The sequence below is a fragment of the Eptesicus fuscus genome, chromosome 4 (assembly GCF_027574615.1).
Source record: "Eptesicus fuscus isolate TK198812 chromosome 4, DD_ASM_mEF_20220401, whole genome shotgun sequence".
Lineage (NCBI taxonomy): Eukaryota > Metazoa > Chordata > Mammalia > Chiroptera > Vespertilionidae > Eptesicus > Eptesicus fuscus.
Window position 1 is genome coordinate 14,339,419 of NC_072476.1, and position 18,654 is coordinate 14,358,072.

An 18,654-nucleotide genomic window follows, 5' to 3' on the forward strand; every position below is an offset into this window, starting at 1 on the left:
CTTCATAAATCTTTTCATCTTATAAAACTGAAACTGTACCCATTAAATGATAATTCCATGTTTCCCTCTCCCCATAGACACTTGCAAGCGTCGTTCTACTTTCTGTCTCTCTAAATTTGACTACTCTTAAGTACCTCATATAAGTCGAGTAATTCAGTATTTATCTTTTTATGACTGGCTTATTTCACTTAGCATAATGTCCTCAGGGTTCATCCACGTTGTAGATAGCACAGAATTTCCTTCATTTTTAAGGCTGAATAACATTCCATTGTATGTATATATCGCATTTTGCTTATCCATTTGTCGATGGATAGTTACGTTGCTTCCATATTTTAGCTGTTGTGAATAATGCTGCTATGAACATGGATGTACAAATATATTATTGAGACCCTACTTTCAATTCTTTGGGGTTTATATGTACCCAGTAGGGGAATTGCTGGATGATATGGTAATTCTATGTTTACTTTCTTGAGGAATTTCCACAGTGGCTATTTTACATTTTCACCAACAGTGCACAGGGTTCCAGTTTCCCCACATCCTCACCAACACTTGTTTATGGTTTATTTTATTGTAGCCATCCTAATCCAAATAAGTATGAGGTGGTATCTCATTGTAATTCTGATTTGCATTTCCCTAATGATTAAGGATGTTGAGTATCTTGTTAAGTACTTATTGGCTATTTGTATGTCTTCGGAGAAATGTCTCTTTAAGTCTTTTGCCCATTTTAAAATTTACTTGTTTTTTTGTTGTATTTTAGGAGTTATCTATATATTCTGGCTATTAATCTCTTGTCAGATATATAATTTACAAACATTTTCTTCCATTCTGTGGGTTGCCTTTTTACTCTGCGTATAGTGACTTTTTATATATATATATATACATATATATATTTTATTGATGTTTTTACAGAGAGGAAGGGAGAGGGAGAGAGAGTTAGAAACATCGATGAGAGAGAAACATAAATCAGCCACCTTCTGCACACCCCCCACCGGGGATGTGCCCGCAACCAAGGCACATGCCCCTGACCGGAATCGAACCTGGGACCCTTGAGTCTGCAGGCCGACACTCCATCCACTAAGCCAAACAGGTCAGGGCAGTATCGTGACTTTTGATGCACAAGTTTTTAAGTATTCATGAAATTCAGTTTGTCTGTATTTTCTCTTGTTTGTGCCTTTGTTGTTATATCTAAGAAATGATGGCCACATCCAAATGTCATGAAGCTTTTCTCCTATGTTTTCTTCAAAGAGTTTTACTGTTTTGGGTTTTTCATTAATTTTTTTGATCCATTTTTAGTTAATTTTTGTATATAGGTGAGGGGCCAACTTCTTTCTTTTGAATGTGGATATCCACTTTTCCCAGCACCATTTGTTGAAAAGAATGTTCTTTCCCCTACTAAATGGTTTTGGCATGCTTATCAAAATGATTTGACCATATATGTGAGGGTTTATTTCTGGGCTCTCTGTTAATTCCATTGGGTTACATGTCTGTCTTTAGCCAAGACAACACTATTTATATTACTGTAGCTTTGCAATAGTTTTGAAACCAGGAGTTGTCAGTCTTCCAGTTTTGTTCTTACTTTTTGAGATTGTTTTGGATATTCAGGGTCTCCTAAGATAACCATGTAAATTTTAGAATGGGTTTTCTATTTCTGTAAAAATTGTCTTTGAGATTTTGATAAGGATTGCATTGAATCTGTAGAGTACATTGGGTAATGTTAACATTGTAATAATATTAAGTCTTCTAATCCATGAATGTGGCATGTATTTCCATTTATTTATGTTGACTTTAATTTATTTCAGCAATGTTTTGTTTTCATTGTATAAGTCTTTCATGTCCTTGGTGAAGTTAATTTCTAAGTTTTAAAAAAATATTGTTGAAAGGTTCAGGGTTGGGCCGGGGTCACACAGAACGGACTCAAGGCTCAGTGTAATCAAAATGATGTTTATTTGAGGCACCTGGGTGCAGGTCGTCTGACTCGAGAAAGAGCCAGCGGTGAATTGGGGAGGGAGCAGGCTTTTTATGCACGCAGGGAGAGCTGCAGACAGGGCTTCGGCTTGACCCAGGTATCAGGACCATGCCCCTGTCATAGTTGTTGTACGACCTTGCCCTTTGTCCTTCTGCTGGCACTAGACTTCCTTTCTTGGGGGACTATGCAGGGGTGATGGTCTTCAGGAATTTCAGTAAAATAACCACTCAAGGGGAGCATGTTTGTGCAAAGCTTAGTCTAACAGAATGAGCTTTCCCTTTGACATTTGTTAGATTTTGTAAGGCTCAAGCCTTGTTTTCTCCAGTTAACCCTTTCACTTGTGAATAGAATTATTCATGTGTAGAAATGCAACTGATTTTTATGTGTTGACTTTAAAAAATATATTTTATTTATTTTGTTAATCCTCACCCAAGGACATTTTTTCCATTGATTTTTCTAAGAGAGAGTAGAAAGGAAGAAGGGGGAAGGAGGGAGAGAGACAGAGAGAGAGAGAAACAGAGAAACATTGATGTGAAAGAGACATCAATTGGTTGCCTCCCGCATGCATCCCCACTGGGCCGGGGGTAGAACCTGCAACCCAGTTTGTACCCTTCAGTGAGTGGGCTGATGCTCTAACCATTGATCACACCAGCCAAGGCTATTTGTTCTTTTTTAATGTCCCCACTTTCTGATTTTGATAATTTGAGTCTTTTTAAAAAATATATTTTTTTATTGATTTCAAAGAGGAAGGGAGAGGGAGAGAGAGATGGAAATATCAGTGATGAGAGAGAATCATTGATTGGCTGCCTCCAACACAACCCTCACTGGGGATCGATTCCGCAGCCTAGGCATGTTCCCTGACCAGAATCAAACCTGGCACCCTTCATTCTGCAGGCTGATGCTCTATCCTGCCAGGGCGTGAGTCTCTTTTTTTCATCACTTGAGTGGACTTTATTTTGCAGGCAAGAATGCAGCAGATGACGTAAGGGTAATCATTAAACTGAGCTCTCAATGGCAAGGAGACTCATCTGGAAGAGGGCTCAGGCAACCAAAATTTCAAGAGGTACAGGTTTAGGTCTAAGAAGGTGTTCATGGTGTAGTCATGATGCTGGAGATTCTTGTAGTTGATGTTGTCAAACAGTTCAGTAGATGCAGTTGTTCATGCTGGCATTTTTGGTGGACTTTGTTTCTTGAGCTTCAGTGGCAGAGATCCTTGTCACTCTGAATTCTACAAAGAAATAAGCTGTAGGAGCAAGTGCCTTGTAGAAGCATAGTCTTCAGCGCTCCAACTTGTCCTTGCTGGAGTAGGAAGGATATCATTGTAATGTAATGACTTGGAGCTGGCAGGGCAGAGGTGCCCCCCCAGCAAATTTCAATGTAAAATAAAATTTATTTTTCAATTACATTTGACATACATTATTATTAGTTTCAGGTATAAAACATAGTGATTAGACATTTACATATCTACAAAGTGATCACCGTAGTAAGTCTAGTACCGTCTGGACACCATACATGATTATTACAATATTATTGGCTATTTCTCTATGCTGTCCTTTACATCCATGTGACTATTTTTAAAAAAATATATTTTATTGATTTTTTACAGAGAGGAAGGGAGAGGGATAGAGAGCTAGAAACATCGACGAGAGAGAAACATTGATCAGCTGCCTCCTGCACACCCCCCACAGGGGATGTGCCCGCAACCAAGGTACATGCCCTTGACCGGAATTGAACCTGGGACCTTTCAGTCTGCAGGCTGATGCTCTATCTATTGAGCCAAACCGGTTTTGGCTTTTTTTTTCTTTCTTTTTTTCATGTGACTATTTTTATAACTGGCAATTTGTTCTTCTTAATCCCTTTCATCTTTTTCACCTATTTCCCACCAATCCCCCTCCTGCCTGGTGACTAACAGTTTGTTCTCTGTATTTGTCAGTTTCTATTTTGTTTGTTCATTTCTTTTTTTTTTTTTTTTTTTAAGATTCCACATAATATGTGAAATGATATGGTATGTCTTTCTCTGTCTGATTTATTTCCTTAAGCACAATACCATGTGGGTCCATCCATGTCACAATGGCAAGATTTCTTTCATTTTTATGGCTGATTAATATTCCATTTTATGTATGAACCACATCTTCTTTATCCATTTGTCTGTGGATGGACATTTGGATTACTTTCACCTCTTGGCTATTGTAAATAATGCTGTGATGAACATAGAGGAGCATATATCTTTTTGATTTAGTATTTGTCTGTCTTTGGGTAAATACCCAGAAGTGAAAATGCTGGGTTATATGGTAGTTCTATTTTTAATTTTTTGAGGAACCTTCATACTGTTTTCTAATGACTGCACCAATTTAGAATCCCCGAATTCAGTTTGCTAATTGCTAAATGAGGGTTCTTTTTTCTCCTTTGCCAACAATCAAGGAGTGAGGATATTTTCCCATTTATTTAAATATATATATATTTTTTTTATTGATTTCAGAGAGGAAGGGGGAGAGAGAGAGAGAGAGACATCAGTGATGAGATGGAGTCATTGATAGGTTGCCTCCTGTATACCCCACACTGGGGTTCGAGCCCACAACCTGGGCATATGCCCTGACTGGGAATTGTACTTTGACCTCCTGGTTCATAGGTTGACACTCAACCACTGAGCCATGCCTGCTGGGCTCCATTTGGAAGAGGGGGGTAAAGGGGAGAAAGAGAAATATCTATGTGACAGAGATACATCTATTGGTTGCCTCCCACATGTGCCCCAACCAAGGGCAGATATCAGGCCTACAACCCAGATATGTGCCCTTGACTGGGAATTGAACCTGCAACCTTTTGGTGTGCAGGCCGATGGTCTTACCACTGAACCATGCTGGGCTAGGGTTCTGTCATTATTTTCTCAAATAGGTTTTTAATGTCTTGTCTTTTTTGTTTTTTAATCCTCACCCAAGGATATTTTTTCTATTGATTTCTAGAGATAGTGGGAGGGAGAAGGTAGAGAGAGGGAGAGAGGAAGAAAGAAACATCAGTGTGAGAGAGAGAGAGACATTGATTGGTTGCCTTCTGCACGTGCCCCTACCAGGGCTGGGGACCTGCAACCAAGCTATGTGCCCTGGACCTGGAATTGAACCCGAAACCCTTTGGTCCAAGGGCTGACACACTAACCACTGAGCCAAACCATTCAGGGCGGTTTTCAATTTCTTACTCCCTCTTCTCCTTCCAGCACCCTATGATGTAAATGTTGGTACCCTTGAAGTTGTCCCAGAGGCTCCTTACACTGTCTTCATAATTTTGGATTCTTTTCTTTTTGCTCTTCTGATTGGGTGTTTTTTTGCTTCCTCATATCATATTCCAAATCGTTGATTTGATTCTCGGTATCCTCTTACTCTGCTGTTGATTCCCTGTAAATTATCCTTCATTTCTGACTTGTCTTTTTTTATGTTGTTGATGTTCTAAGTTCTTTGAAGTTCTCATTAGTTTCTTGAGCATCCTTATAAGTATTGTTTTGAACTCTATCTGGTAGTTTGCTTGCTTCCATTTCATTTAATTCTTTTTCTGGAGATTTCTTCTGTCCTTTTCATTTGTTTGTCTCTGCATTTTTTGCTGCTTCCCTGTGTTTGTTTCTATGTATTAGAGCTGCTGTGTCTCCTGGAATTGGTAAAGTGGCCCTGTGTAGTAGGTGTTCTATAGGACCTAGTAGCTCAGCCTCTCTGGTCACCTGAGCTGGGCACTCTAGGTGTATCCCTGTGGGCTGTGTGCACAGTCTTATTGTAGTTGACCCTTGATTGCTGTTGGTGTCACTGGGAGGGATTGACCCCCAGTCCAATTGGCGGGATTGACCCCCAATCCATTTGGCTATGAAGGCCATCTGTGACTCCAGCGGAAGAGCTGCTGTGCAGGAGATGCCCCTATGGAGCAGGACTAGCTTCAGTGTGGCTTTGGTGCTCACTGAGTCCACCCCTTAAGTGTGTCACTTGTGGATGTGGTAGGGTTGTAATCTGGTGTAATCTGTGGGTGCAGTGGCTCTGGGGGCCTCCTGGGAGGTGCAAAGTCAATACTGCCTGTGCCCTGCCTGGGGCCACTGACAAGAGCTGCTGAGTCATCTGCAGATGGCTGCTACTTGTGATGGGCTTGGATGTGCCCAGGAGACACCAAGCTGTGAATCAAGGCAGGCTACTGCTAGTGTTAGGCCAGGGGCCACCTATCAAGAAGTATAAGGCAGGCTGAGGCCAGCTGCTGCTTTTTTTGCAGGGTTTTAAAAAAAACACATTTGTTGCCGGCCACTGTGGCTCAATGGTTGAGAGTTGACTTATGAACCAGAAGGTCACAGTTCAATTCCCAGGAATTGGAGCCCGGATTGTGGACTCCATCCCCAGTGTGGGGTATACAGGAGGCAGCTGATCAATTATTCTCTGTCATCATTGATGTTTCTATCTCTCTCTCCCTCTCCCTTCCTCTCTGAAATCAACAAAAATATTTTTTTAAAGGAAAGCAACTGGTAATATTAGAATATTTTTTAAAAAAATTTTAAACCATATGTTTGTCATTGCCAAAAAGAGACATCTTTAAAACCCCACGCTGCTTAGAAAATGCAGATAGTTCTAGTTATCTGGTCAACAGACAAAAAGCAAGCACTTAAGGTCTTCAACTTTAATCTTTTGTTCATTCCTTATTACTGGAATTTCATTTCATGCATTTCTTCTTGTTGGATGACTAAACCAGATGACAGAGAGGGTAAACCTGCATTTACTCAGCCCTGCCCTGCTCAGCCTAGAGAGCAGACAGATTCTCAGCTGGTGGATCGACTGCTTTTGTCTCTTTGCCATCTTATGGTTTAGGGTTTTCTGGCCGTCTACTTCAGTAATTGAAGTTGTGGCAGTACCAACTTGAAGGTGGCTGCTGACCTTCCTTGATTTTCCTTATCTTCTTCATTGCCATCCTCTCTAGGCTTTCTTTGGCGAGGAGGGACCCTGTGAAATCACGGTCTATAGTCCTGATACATAGTCTGTCTCACTGGTCTAACTTATTCACCTGCACCCTGGTTTTCAGCACCCTCCATTACTTACCCCTGCACAGGAAGGTTGGAATACTGTGGGCGATGCCCAAAGGGTCTCTGCATATAGTACAGTGGTAGCCATCACCTGGGGTAGGGCTGCGTGGGATAGGGCCAGCGCTGTTGGGCCTGGCCTTCAGAAGCTCTCTCCTATCCCTCATTCTTTTCCTCACTTTCACTATTCTGGTAATTGCATGGAGGACCCCTGTGACGTGGATAGTGTCTATAATGGTTATGGTCTGCTGCATATTTACTGCCTTTACTAGAAATCCACCAGGACCTGTATCATTTGGTGCCTCCATAACCTTTTCTCCTTAACAACATCATACTCCACAGTCTCTCCATATCCTACACTGCAAAGGTACTTCCTGGGGTTCTTCTTTATGGCAACCTTGTGTACAAATACATCTTCCTTGGGTGTCATTCCTGTTGATGAAACCATATCTGTTTCTTACATTGAACCATTTTACTGATTCTAAAACCTTTGTTGCAATAAGCTTCTTGTCCCCCAGTGATGTGAGGCTGCCCTGGCTGTCAGCTGCTGCCTGTGGTGCTGGGCTTGGTGTTGGCAGTGCTGGAGGGGGGCAGTGGGGATACTGCTGGGTCTTGGCCTCCTTGCTCATGGTTATGGTGATGGTGATTGGGGCCGGCTGCGGCAGCTATGGTTCTCCCAGGGTATGATGATAACTAGCTCTGTGGTGGCGGTGGGGCTGCACATGGCTCTCTGGGGTCCACTTTCGACTACCACTTGAACTTGAACTCTCTTTTTTTTTTTTTTAATATATTTTATTGATTTTTCACAGAGAGGAAGGGAGGGGGATAGAGAGCTAGAAACATCGATGAGAGAGAAACATCGACCAGCTGCCTCCCGCACACCCCCCACCGGGGATGGGGATGTGCCTGCAACCAATGTACATGCCCCCGACCGGAATCGAACCTGGGACCTCCCAGTCCGCAGACTGACGCTCCATCCACTGAGCCAAACCGGTTTCGGCTTGAACTCTCTTTTTAAAATTATTATTTATTTACTTATTTTTATCGCTGTAGGTTGTCTGTGTACCAGCAAGAAGCCTGAAGTATAGATTTAATGTTTTCTTAAATCTTTTCTCAGCTTTTCCTTGGATATGCATAGTCACTTTCTAATTTTACCCATGTATGCAATTGTTTTGAACGTCCTAGTCTTTAATGTTTGGCTTCTAAAAGAGGAAAATTAAGGCACTGGCCCTTTAAATCTCCTAGAAGTCACTTGAACCGGAGGTGCAGAGGTTCACAATGGTGGGAAGAGAAACAATGGCTGCTCTCTATGAACAGAAGGAGCAATCAATAATTAGAGCACAGATCCTGATAGTTGTAGGAGAAGGTCCTTTTGCCCACCCTAGTTCCTGCAAGCTACTTCGGGAACAGGTGCACAGCTACCTGCTATGAGGTTAAGGGTTGGGTAGCTGCTACTGTGCTAAGAGCTGAAATAACCCCATAATTTACCCCCAAGTCTTCCCTTGGAAGCTGCTAGCTTTGATTAGTCTCTAGAGTTCCAAAATAGTTATTTCAGAGGATTCTGCCAGGGCAGTTGTTGTCCAGGGTGGGGAGAGGATTAGTTCTAGTGCTTTCTACTCTGCCAACTTCCCAGAATCCTCCCCAGGAGCTTATGTTCTTGATTGGACCTGATTTTTTGTGGGTTGGATAAATCATGGAGCCATTTCTTGTTTCAGTATCCCATCTGTAAATGGGATTGCTCTTCTCTCCTTAGAGATTGGACTTTTGAAGGTATGAAGGGAAGGGCATAAAGATCATTTTGTTGAGTTTCTCTGGAAAGAGACATACTGTGGGTCAATCCACATTTTACTCCTAGAAGATGAGAATGGGCATCAAGGAAAGCACTCCTGCCTTCAGAGGAAACATCACTAAGAGAGGTTTGGATGTAGAACCGTAGCTTTTTTTTTTTTTAATTAATATGATTTTATTATTTTAGAGAGGGAGAGAGAAAGAAACACCAATGAGAGAGAAACATCAACATTGATCGGCCGCCTCCTGCAAGCCACCCCACTGGAGATTGAGCCCGCAACCTGGGCATGTGCCCTGACCAGGAATCGAACTGAGCCACATTGGCCAGGCGAGTCATAGCTTTTTGGTAAATCTTAGACTCTTGCCTTTCAGGTGGTCAGCACATCCACTTTTGATCTTCTCACCAGCAATGAAGTCACTAGTGCTTTGACATTTAATTAGTAATAGTTACTGAATACCAGGGATGGTAGGGAGCTCTAGAAACAAGGTCTCTGTTTTCAGGGGGCTTATGCAAACTCCACCCTGTTATCTGTTTGTTTCAGGACTCTGTTTAAGGAGAGCAGACGAGGCCATGGGCACCTGACATCAATCCTGTGAGTGTCTCAGTGTTTTCATTTCTCAAGACAACTGCCATTTTTATCTCTTTGGTGGATCTCCTCTAAACCTTTTCTGTGTTCATTCTTTTGTTCAGGGCCAAGAAGAAAGTAATGGCTCCCTCCAAAATCAAGGTGAAGGTGAGTCAGCCTGCTCAGATCATGTACCATCTGTTCTCCTCTCTCTCTAGCCATGCTCATGAAACCTTTTGAATGATGATGGCAGCTCATTGAGCTTCGCTGCTCTGGGGAACAACTCTTCAGGATAGTATTCTTAAGGTTGTACCAAGAAGCAAGCCAGGTCCACCACAGGGGCCTTGGGTTGTTGGCAGGGCAGAGACCTGAGCTGGGGCACTTAGTACCCTCCATCCTTAGTTCTAGGAAGTAGTACCCACCTAGCCAGTTCCCAAGGTGATTGTGGGATTAAATGAGGTCTTCCTGACAGCTGTCTGAGGCATAAAAAGCCCCTGCATATGTGAGGGTATTATATTGTGATAAAGGTATTTTTATGGAAGAACACACTCCTAGCCAAGTGTGGATTAGCCTGGAGCTACAATGGAAAGGTGGCTTTGTTGAGTTTAAGTAGCAGAAATGAAAGGAAGTACAGTGATTAGAGAATAGAGACTGAAAATTAGCTTAGATATTGCAGAAACCTCTCAATCTAGTAGAAATTGCTATTTTACTAAAAATTTATCAATTCCTGAGGCTTTATAGTGCCCTTAACCATACCAGAACTGTCTGGGAGAATAAGCTATGTACATTGTATCTTTTGAGCTCCTGCAATGTCTCAGGCACACTGCATTTAGCACTTAGATAGCTCCCATTTTTATCCCATGAAAGGACTTTTCTTTTGAACCCCCTGAGGAGACAGGTGCTAGGAAAAATCAAGGAGGAAAAGAAAACTAGTTCAAGGCAGTTTTCATGGCATGCATCCTTTTCTGATTAGTTAGGAGCATTCTGAGATAGTGTGTGTGCCAGTAGGGAGAGTGTCTTTGGTCAAGTCTTATATTATTTCAAAAACAGAGAAAAGCATTTCCCTGTGGGTTCATGTGTACTTAGCAACAGAACATGCTTGGGTAAGCCCAGGCCCAGCCAGATGGACGTACTTACATCTACACAGGCTTGTCACCTGCGCTTGTCCCCTTATTTGTGATTACATAGGAAGGCTTGATTCTTGGGACCTTGTGGTATTCTCACGTATGCATTCTTACAACAGGACCAGTATTGGTGTCTTTGGGCATTTCTTAACATCAGCATTTCTACTTTCCTTTAGGAATCATCTATTAAACCTGATAAAAAGGTTTCCGTCTCATCAGGCCAGATTGGCGGCCCCCTGGCTTTGCCTTCAGAACACCCAGGAGGAGGCCTGAACTCTGGAGCTGCAAACAGGGAGCTTTCGTCCCAGGCTTTGGGCAGCCAAACAAATCCTGTTCCTGTCAGCCTGGAGAACTCGTTGGATGGAGACTTGATCCATAATTCAGCCTCCTCATTGGAGGCTGTGTCCAAGGAACTGGCTGCGCTGAACAGCAGAGCAAGTGGGAGCTCTGAGTTCACATTGCCTGCACCCTCGAAAGTGCCTGCAGAAAAAGTTGCAGGTGTTTTATGTACAGAAGAAAAAAGGAACTTTACGAAGGCTAGTCCTTCTGCCCCACCACCCTCCAGCTCTCTGCAGTCACCCCTCAATTTTCTGGCTGAACAGGCTCTGGCACTGGGGCAGTCCTCTCAGGAGAAAAAACCAGAGAGTTCTGTCTATAAAGAGCTGTCCTGTCAGGTTTCCCTGAGCAAGGGCCTGCCAGAAGGGCACCAGTCCAAAGCAAAACACCATGGTTTGCCACGGACGTCTCATGCACCCCAGACAGCAGCTCCCGTGCCTGGCCCCCAAGTAAAAGTCTTTCATGCAGGCACTCAACAACAAAAGAGTTTCACCCCCCCAGCTCCATTTGTCAGTAAGCTCCAGGGCCCAAAGCCTTCTTCCCCACAGTGTCATCGTTCCCTCATCCAGCTTGTGAAGACGGCAGCCAAAGGCCAGAGCTTCCATTCCTCCACACCAGCCTCTTCAGGAGGCACGCCAGCCTCCAGCAGTAGTTCTCATAAGACCCCAGCCTTGTCGTCCACTGCCCTGAGCCATCCAGCAAAACAGCACTCAGCCAGCTCCTCAGGGCCATCTTATAAGAATAGCCCCTTTGCCGGCTCTATCTCCAAACACGGGATTTCTTCTGGCAGCTCTTCTGTAGGAACACCAGTCCAGAGCTCCACTTCCGGGAATCTGCTCCCTGGTGCACAGCCTGCCTCTACAGGACAGCCTGCCAGCCGACCTGTCCCAGGCTCTGCAGTGAAAAAACCGCCTGTTTCCCAGAAGCTGACCCTGGTGGCCCCTCCGGGGGGTCCAAGTGGAGATTCTAGTGGTGGGACCCAAGGAGTGGCCAAGTTACTGACCTCCTCCCTGAAGCCCAGTGCAGTTAGCAGCGTGACATCGTCTACCTCCTTGCCAGTGAGTATTCTGGTACAGCAGCCACCCTCATGGGTCTTGTGGACAAGGCCACCTGCCTTGCCCTGGTCAGACAGAACTGAAACTGGAGATTGGGTAGGAACAGTAAACCCAGAAATCATAAGGACTGGCTTCCCGTTTTCCTGTCTTATCTTTTCTGTTGACATGAATCCCAAGAGAGCCTGAAACTTCTTGGAGGATGAGTGGAGAAAAAGGACTGGTCAGCACTGTATTTGCAGGGAGGCTATGAATCTAGAAGGTGTGGAATGAGCCACAAAACTTTCCTTTCATGGTCTCCTGCCTGTCCCATCTCTCCAGACGAGTTAGTGAAATTAATACTACCTATCAGATCGTTAGTTATGTAGAGATGTTCATACAGTAGGAAGATGAGTACCTTCTAAAAGTGATTCTCCCGCCCTAGCCGGTTTGGCTCAGTGGGTAGAGCGTCAGCCTGCAGACCAAAGGGTCCCTGGTTCGATTCCGGTCAAGGGCATGTACCTTGGTTGCAGGCTCTGCTCTGGCTCTGGCACTGGTCAGGGCACGTGCAGGAGGCAACCAGTCTATGTTTCTCTCCATCTTTCTCTTTCTCTTCCACTCTCTCTAAAAGATCAATGGAAAAATATCCTCAGGTGAGGATTAAAAAAATAAAATAAAATAAAAGTGATTCTCCCAATTGGGTTTTGAAGGGCTCTGCAGGTCAGACAAAGGTGATCTGATAGAGTGCAATGAATGGCTGGTGAGGCCTGCCTATAGGAATTAACAGAAATTGGGAGCAGGTTGGGGAAATGGGAGAGAGTATTTTTTTCCCCCCACTATGTAAAACGACTATTTGGTTGCAAAGAAAAAACTTCAGAAAGGTATGTTCTGCCCTAGCTGGTTTGGCTCAATGGATAGAGCGTCGTCCTGCGGACTGAAGGGTCCCTGGTTTGATTTCGGCCAAGGGCACATGCCTGGGTTGCAGGCTCGATCCCCAGTAGGGGACGTGCAGGAGGCAGCCAATCAATGGTTCTCTCTCATCATTGATGTTTCTATCTCTCCCTCTCCCTTCCTCTCTAAAATCAATAAAATATATATTTTTTTAAAAAAGGTATGTTCAGTGAGGTCTCACCTGCTTCTGCCCTATTTCTGTCACCCGACAAGGTAACAATGTCCCTTAGTTTCCAGGATTTTCCCGTTTCTTTCTAAAAACAAAGATTATTACATACAAATGTGTGTGTGTGTGGCTTATGTATATAAAAATACATATATTTGTACATACCTACATTTGTGGAAGTCTATATATAATATTCTTCCCTTTCTTGCACAAAGGAGGCATATTTAACATCCTGCTTTCTTTTCTTTTTTTAAAAATATATTTTATTGATTTTTTACAGAGAGGAAGGGAGAGAGAGAGAGTTAGAAACATCGATGAGAGAGAAACATCGATCAGCTGCCTCCTGCACACCCCCTACTGGGGATGTGCCCGCAACCAAGGTACATGCCCCTGACCAGAATCGAACCTGGGACATTTCAGTCCGCAGGCCGATGCTCTATTCACTGAGCCAAACCAGTTAGGGCATTTCTTTCTTTTTTTTTTTTTTTTTAATATATTTTTATTGATTTCAGAGAGGAAGGGAGAGAGAGAGAGAATCATCGATTGGCTGCCTCCTACATGTCCGGGATCAAGCTCGCAACCCGAGCATGTGCCCTTGACCGGAACTGAACCCGGGACCCTTCAGTCCACAGGCCGATGCTCTATCCACTGAGCCAAACCGGCGACGGCTTAACATCCTGCCTTGTAAAGTGAACACTGTCCTAGGGGGCATATTAGGCCAGTTTAGCGACTTCTCTTTGGGGCTGCAGTCTAGGGTTCCTGCATAAGGAGCAGTCGATGTCCCCTGTTGACAGGTTTGGTTTGTGAGCAGGCTATGGACAGGCTGGAGCTCTGATCCTTTTGTGTGTTTCATCCCCAGAAAGGAACGAGTGGGGCTGTGCTACTGACCAGCTCATCGCCCTTAAATCTGCTATCCTCATCCTACAAGACTGGCAGCCCAAAGCTGCCTGGGGCTGTGAACTCAAACTCCCTGGGGATCATCTCTCCGTTTCCTCTCCGTGTGCTCTCCTTTAGTGCGGACTCCTCTGCTAAAGCAGGGGTCTCCAAGGATGCCATCGTCACGGGCCCTGCCCCTGGGACGTTTCACCATGGCCTCAGCCACAGTAAGTGCTTCTCCCTTTTCTCCCCTCATTTGGAGGCACAGAAGGTGCCCCGGGACTACTTCTGTGACCAGTGAGTTCTGTTGTGTACTGGGTTCCTGTGTGTGTCTGGTGTGTGGCTGTGGGCAACATTTTCAGGGATCGTGCTGAGCCCTTCCACAGGGTGTTTCACCAGGACTGGCCAGTAGGTTGTCTGGGGCTCTGAATCACCAAGGATGCTTTTCTGTTCTTGTCTTCAATGTGTGTCTTGTTCTTTTCTCCCCTCCTGTTTTCTCTCAGGTCTCCTGGCTGGCTTGCACTCCAGCCCGCCCCACACAGCACCTCTCCCACACGCTGCCGTGTCTACCCACGTCCCGCAGAATCTCCCAGGTAATTAATTGCCAGGTGGTCAGAGTGCCATGTGCACTGTGTGTCATTCCCCTCTCCACTCAGTAGATGCCGTCCGCTGCCAAAGACTTCTGTATCTTCACCTTATTATCACTTTGCTGTCTTGGTTTGTCCTTTCAGGCTCTTGTTCTGTGGGTTCTCAGAATGGGACAGGTTTCCTCCACTTTGTGATTTCCCCTGGTCCCCTGCCACTGGGTCAGCCTTACCCCATGTGATCACAGGGGAAGTCAGGGTGACCTGTGTGCAAGGCAGAGGAATCCCCAACCCTTGGCTAGTTGGGGCACTACAGGCCTTTAAATTCAAGCTGCTACACCTTCCAGGTAGTACCAGCTAACAGAAGGCTCTGTAAATTTAGTTTAAGTGAAAGGGGAAGTCCAAGTAGTGAGAAGTCACAGTGGCAAGGCTTCAGGAGGGACCTTTACCTCTGATGTCAGCATGTATTCAAGAGAGGAGCAGCTGTCAGTTCAGTTCAGATGTAAAGGCAGAGAGAGTTGGGAGCACAACAGGAATTGGGGCAGTGTTCCCTCTTTCCTTCTCCTGCTTTTCCTCTCCAGAGACCAGTGACTTTCAGAAAGGAGCACTGTATAAGCTCTAGGTTTATAGCTTTGAGAAGCTGGCACCTTTGTCATCAGCAATTGGCCTTACCCTGGGCTAGGACCTGATTCTTAGGTGCAGCTAATGGAATGCTGTTGTAGAGCCTCAGGGATCTTGGTTTTGGCCTACGGCTCTTACTACTCTCTGGAAACGACCAGGGGCCTCATTGGTCAGGGAGAGCCATTCTTCAGGAAGCTGAGCCTGGAGCCGCCCAGGCAGACTGATAACTGGTGGCAGTAAGATGGGATTCATCCAGCTGGGCATGCCTGACACCTGCTGTACTGAGAGCACTGGCCCCGACATGGCTCAAGTCTGTCCCAGATTTTGCTGTGGGTCCCTGGCCCCTGTGTCCTTAAACTGATGCATTTGTAGTGAATGCCAGCAGCCATCTGGGTACAAGAGTGAATTATAAATCTCCAAGATGAAATTGTTGCTTCTCAAAGAAAAACCTAGAGCTAAGCTTGTATCAGCAGTTACTCTGTTTTCCCCTGGAGAAACAGTAAAATGTAGTGTGGACTTGCTCCACAAACTGGTGGCTGCCGCTGTAGCTAAGATTATAATATAGGGGTTGCAGAGCTACATGGGTGAGAGCTTGTGGTTTTTCAAAGAGAGAGTGCACTGCCTCTGCTGCTTTCAGGAATGTCACCCTTTTAAACAGAGACAATAATGAAGAGCTTTTTGAAATGTGATATTGGTCTGTGGTATTTTCAGCAAAAAAGGGAAAAGTGCTTTCTGGTACCATTTCTTCCCTGTTTTTCCTCTGGGTATTAAAAGGCTATCAGGCTGAAACAGGCTGAGTAGGCTTTTCTTCTCTCCTTTAGACCTTCTTCAGGCTATAGGATTCCATTGAGTGGTTGTAAATGAGAAGCTGTCTGGACATTTTAATTGTGTGACTTATTTCTGATTTGCTTTTTTTCCTATGTGGACTCAGAATGCTAGTGCCTTTGAACTTGTCTTTATAGAACCTGAGGATCTATTGATGGTGAGAATGTTGATTGCTCCTTGACTTCAGTGTGACTGTCAAACCCCATCATGGAACCCATGTGCCATTGCATAGCTGTAGCCAAGAACGGAAGTGGCCCACATTGCATAGTAGAGTTGTTGTTTGTGAACACAGCACTCCATGAGCAGCTGCCTTCATGGTGCTCAGAGGGCTGGGCATGCTGCAGGCTGCTATAAGTGACACACTGAAATCACCTCTGTCAAGTGATTGTGACTCATTTGAGCCTCAGAATATTCAACATACAGAGGCTTTTGCTATTTCAGAAGTGACCTCCTTGAGGTTTGGTTACTGCTGCCTTAAGAAAATCAAAGATCCTGAAAGATTTATATTGTTTTTGCTCATTCTTTTCCAGATGCTTCTCAGCTTCATGGGAAAGGGGCTGGTGTTCCACGGAAATTGTGACCTCTTCAGAGGAAATGCTGGAAACTGAACTAGTAGGTCTCTGAAAAATCAGATAATCAATACGCTCTTTGTGCTGATGGGTTTTCTTCTGGAGAAGGCGTGAGTGCTAAGTGGAACGTCTCTTGGCACTTGTGACGTGCCTTCACGTGGGAGCAGCCTCGTGCTTCTCCAGAGGTACTGACTGGCCTGTGATCCGGGCCTCGTGGCTTTGTCGCGGACAATCGTTGGAGGGGCAGCTCTAGGCTGGGAAGTGTACTGGGTCATGTACAGAGCTCTGGTGGCAGGACGGGCATTGGCACACAAGTGTTGTAAGTCTGCCCAACCCCCTGGCATTTGGTCAGAGTAACTCGTAGCACTCCACTGGGCAGGGGCTCCTTTTGGCCACACTAGGATCCCTGATGGTCATGGTGTCTATCCCATCCTTAGGCTGTGTGCTCAATGAACAGAAACCCAGACTAATGCCGTAGCTGGGAGACTTACCTTGTCTCGTTGAAAAATACTCAGAACAGCTAGTGTGTGCTCATCATGGGGGCCAGTTTATCCTCTAAACATGACAATGAAGCTCTTTTAAGAGAAAGACCTTTGTAGATTCAACAATTGTAATAGGATTTTTAAAGACACTTATTTTTGGCTCAGTTTTCATCATTACCATCAATGCATTGGATAGAGTGGGACTGTTCTTCACATGTCATATTTTCACACGTCATATGGAAGACATAATCCCAGTGCCTTTATGGTGGAGCAGAATTAGACACATGTCCATTGGGCTCTCTGTGTGGATCTCAGATGAAGACCTTTTTAAAAGATATCTGTCTACTTAAGACGTAGCCAGTTTTATTTGAGGTTTTTTTTTTATCATTGCACATCATAATCTGTGCTGTCTTGACTTAAAGGTCATCTGGGTCCTCAAATCCCAGGTCCCAATTCAGCCAGGGCCTCCGTTTTGTTTTTTCAGAGTTCATACAGGTGGACTGCAGAGCCCCAAAGGCCTTTGAGGGCAAGGATATGAGAGGTTCCAAGTTACAGATACACATTCCGGCTTATTTAGAAATCATTCTCAGGCAGAGCTGCAGGTGTGGGCCTTTGTGAAGTGTCTGCTGAATAGACAGGCCTTGAAGTCCTAGGGCTCTGCAGGCAGTGGGGCTATGCGTGACTTAAGGGTGATGCACCACTGAGCTTGGAGAGTGCATTAGAGACAGACTTAAGACGATTAACCCCAGAGCTCCCAAGTCATTATGCTGTTCCCATTTAACCACTGGCTGCTTTGTGAGGAGTTTTAGGGCACTTGCCTGTCCTGTGAAGTCTCTGCCACAGGCATGTCTCAACTGACTGCCCCAGCTAAGTGATTTCAAATATTTAGAGAGTAAATAGCCTCCTCAGAATGCAGACCTATGTGGAGACACAGGCAGCTCTTTTGATTCCTGGCACCCAGGGTCCAGTGCTTAGTAACTCATGCTTTATGCTGAGGTTTGGTGTCCAAGGAGCAAGGCCTCTGCTCTGACTTTACATAAGAACCAACACTTTTCACATGGGGCTACATGGATTTCTTATCCCTTTATTATATATATATTTTGCAACTTGGATTTCCAGTTTGTTTACAGAATAGTCTTAGGAAGTAGCAAAAGAGCCAAAGAAGAGATTTGTATTGCTGAGCTCAGAGCCGTGCAGAGACTGCCCATGAGCTCCTTTTCTGCCCGAGACATCCAGTTCCCCTGCAGTGCCCCCTCTTCCCCACATACTATTGAGTGTGCAGCTGGAGCAGAATACCCTCATTTGTAGGAATCTAGTGATGCCTCTTGCCTCAGGGAAACGTTTCTTTGATGGGGAGATTTTTTTCTTGTTTATGCTTTATTTGTGGTAATGAAAGAGTGAATGACTTAAACAGCCATGGCAAGGCAGATCTACAGGCAGAGCGGGCTCCGGGCCTGGGGGCTGCGGTGCTGCAGGACTTTCCTTGGTGCGGCCGTTTCTTAAGTGTGAAAGGGGCTGTGGCTTTGTTGCAGCCATTAGGTTGGTATTAGGGGGTGTTGTGGAAATTGTTAATCTTGTATAAAGCAACTTAATAAATTGTTTCAAGGTTTCCAATACATTGTTTCTCATTCTTTTTGCCATATCTGCTAATAATTCTTTCTCCCATAGGAACTGTAAGTGATTGGGACTGGTAAATGGATATCCATATGGGATATCCTGGCTGAAAACCAAGAGGGA

At 44.7% G+C, this 18,654-nt stretch overlaps 1 protein-coding gene across 4 annotated transcripts in view; it reads left to right on the forward strand.

The window, feature by feature from the left end:
• Positions 1–18,533, forward strand: part of UBN1 (ubinuclein 1) — a 40,822-nt gene extending 22,289 nt beyond the window's left edge. For 3 of the 4 annotated variants that reach the window (XM_054714696.1, XM_054714697.1, XM_028145599.2), the window contains 6 exons: positions 9,329–9,379; positions 9,478–9,520; positions 10,653–11,870; positions 13,820–14,063; positions 14,340–14,429; positions 16,397–18,533. In XM_054714696.1, the coding sequence (XP_054570671.1) occupies positions 9,329–9,379; positions 9,478–9,520; positions 10,653–11,870; positions 13,820–14,063; positions 14,340–14,429; positions 16,397–16,446 (1,696 nt within the window). In that variant the 3' untranslated portion in view covers positions 16,447–18,533. Of the gene's footprint in view, positions 1–9,328; positions 9,380–9,477; positions 9,521–10,652; positions 11,871–13,819; positions 14,064–14,339; positions 14,430–16,003; positions 16,024–16,396 lie in introns of all 4 variants that reach the window. The other variant, XM_028145597.2, reaches the window with a different exon arrangement.
• Positions 18,534–18,654: the final 121 nt, after the last annotated feature.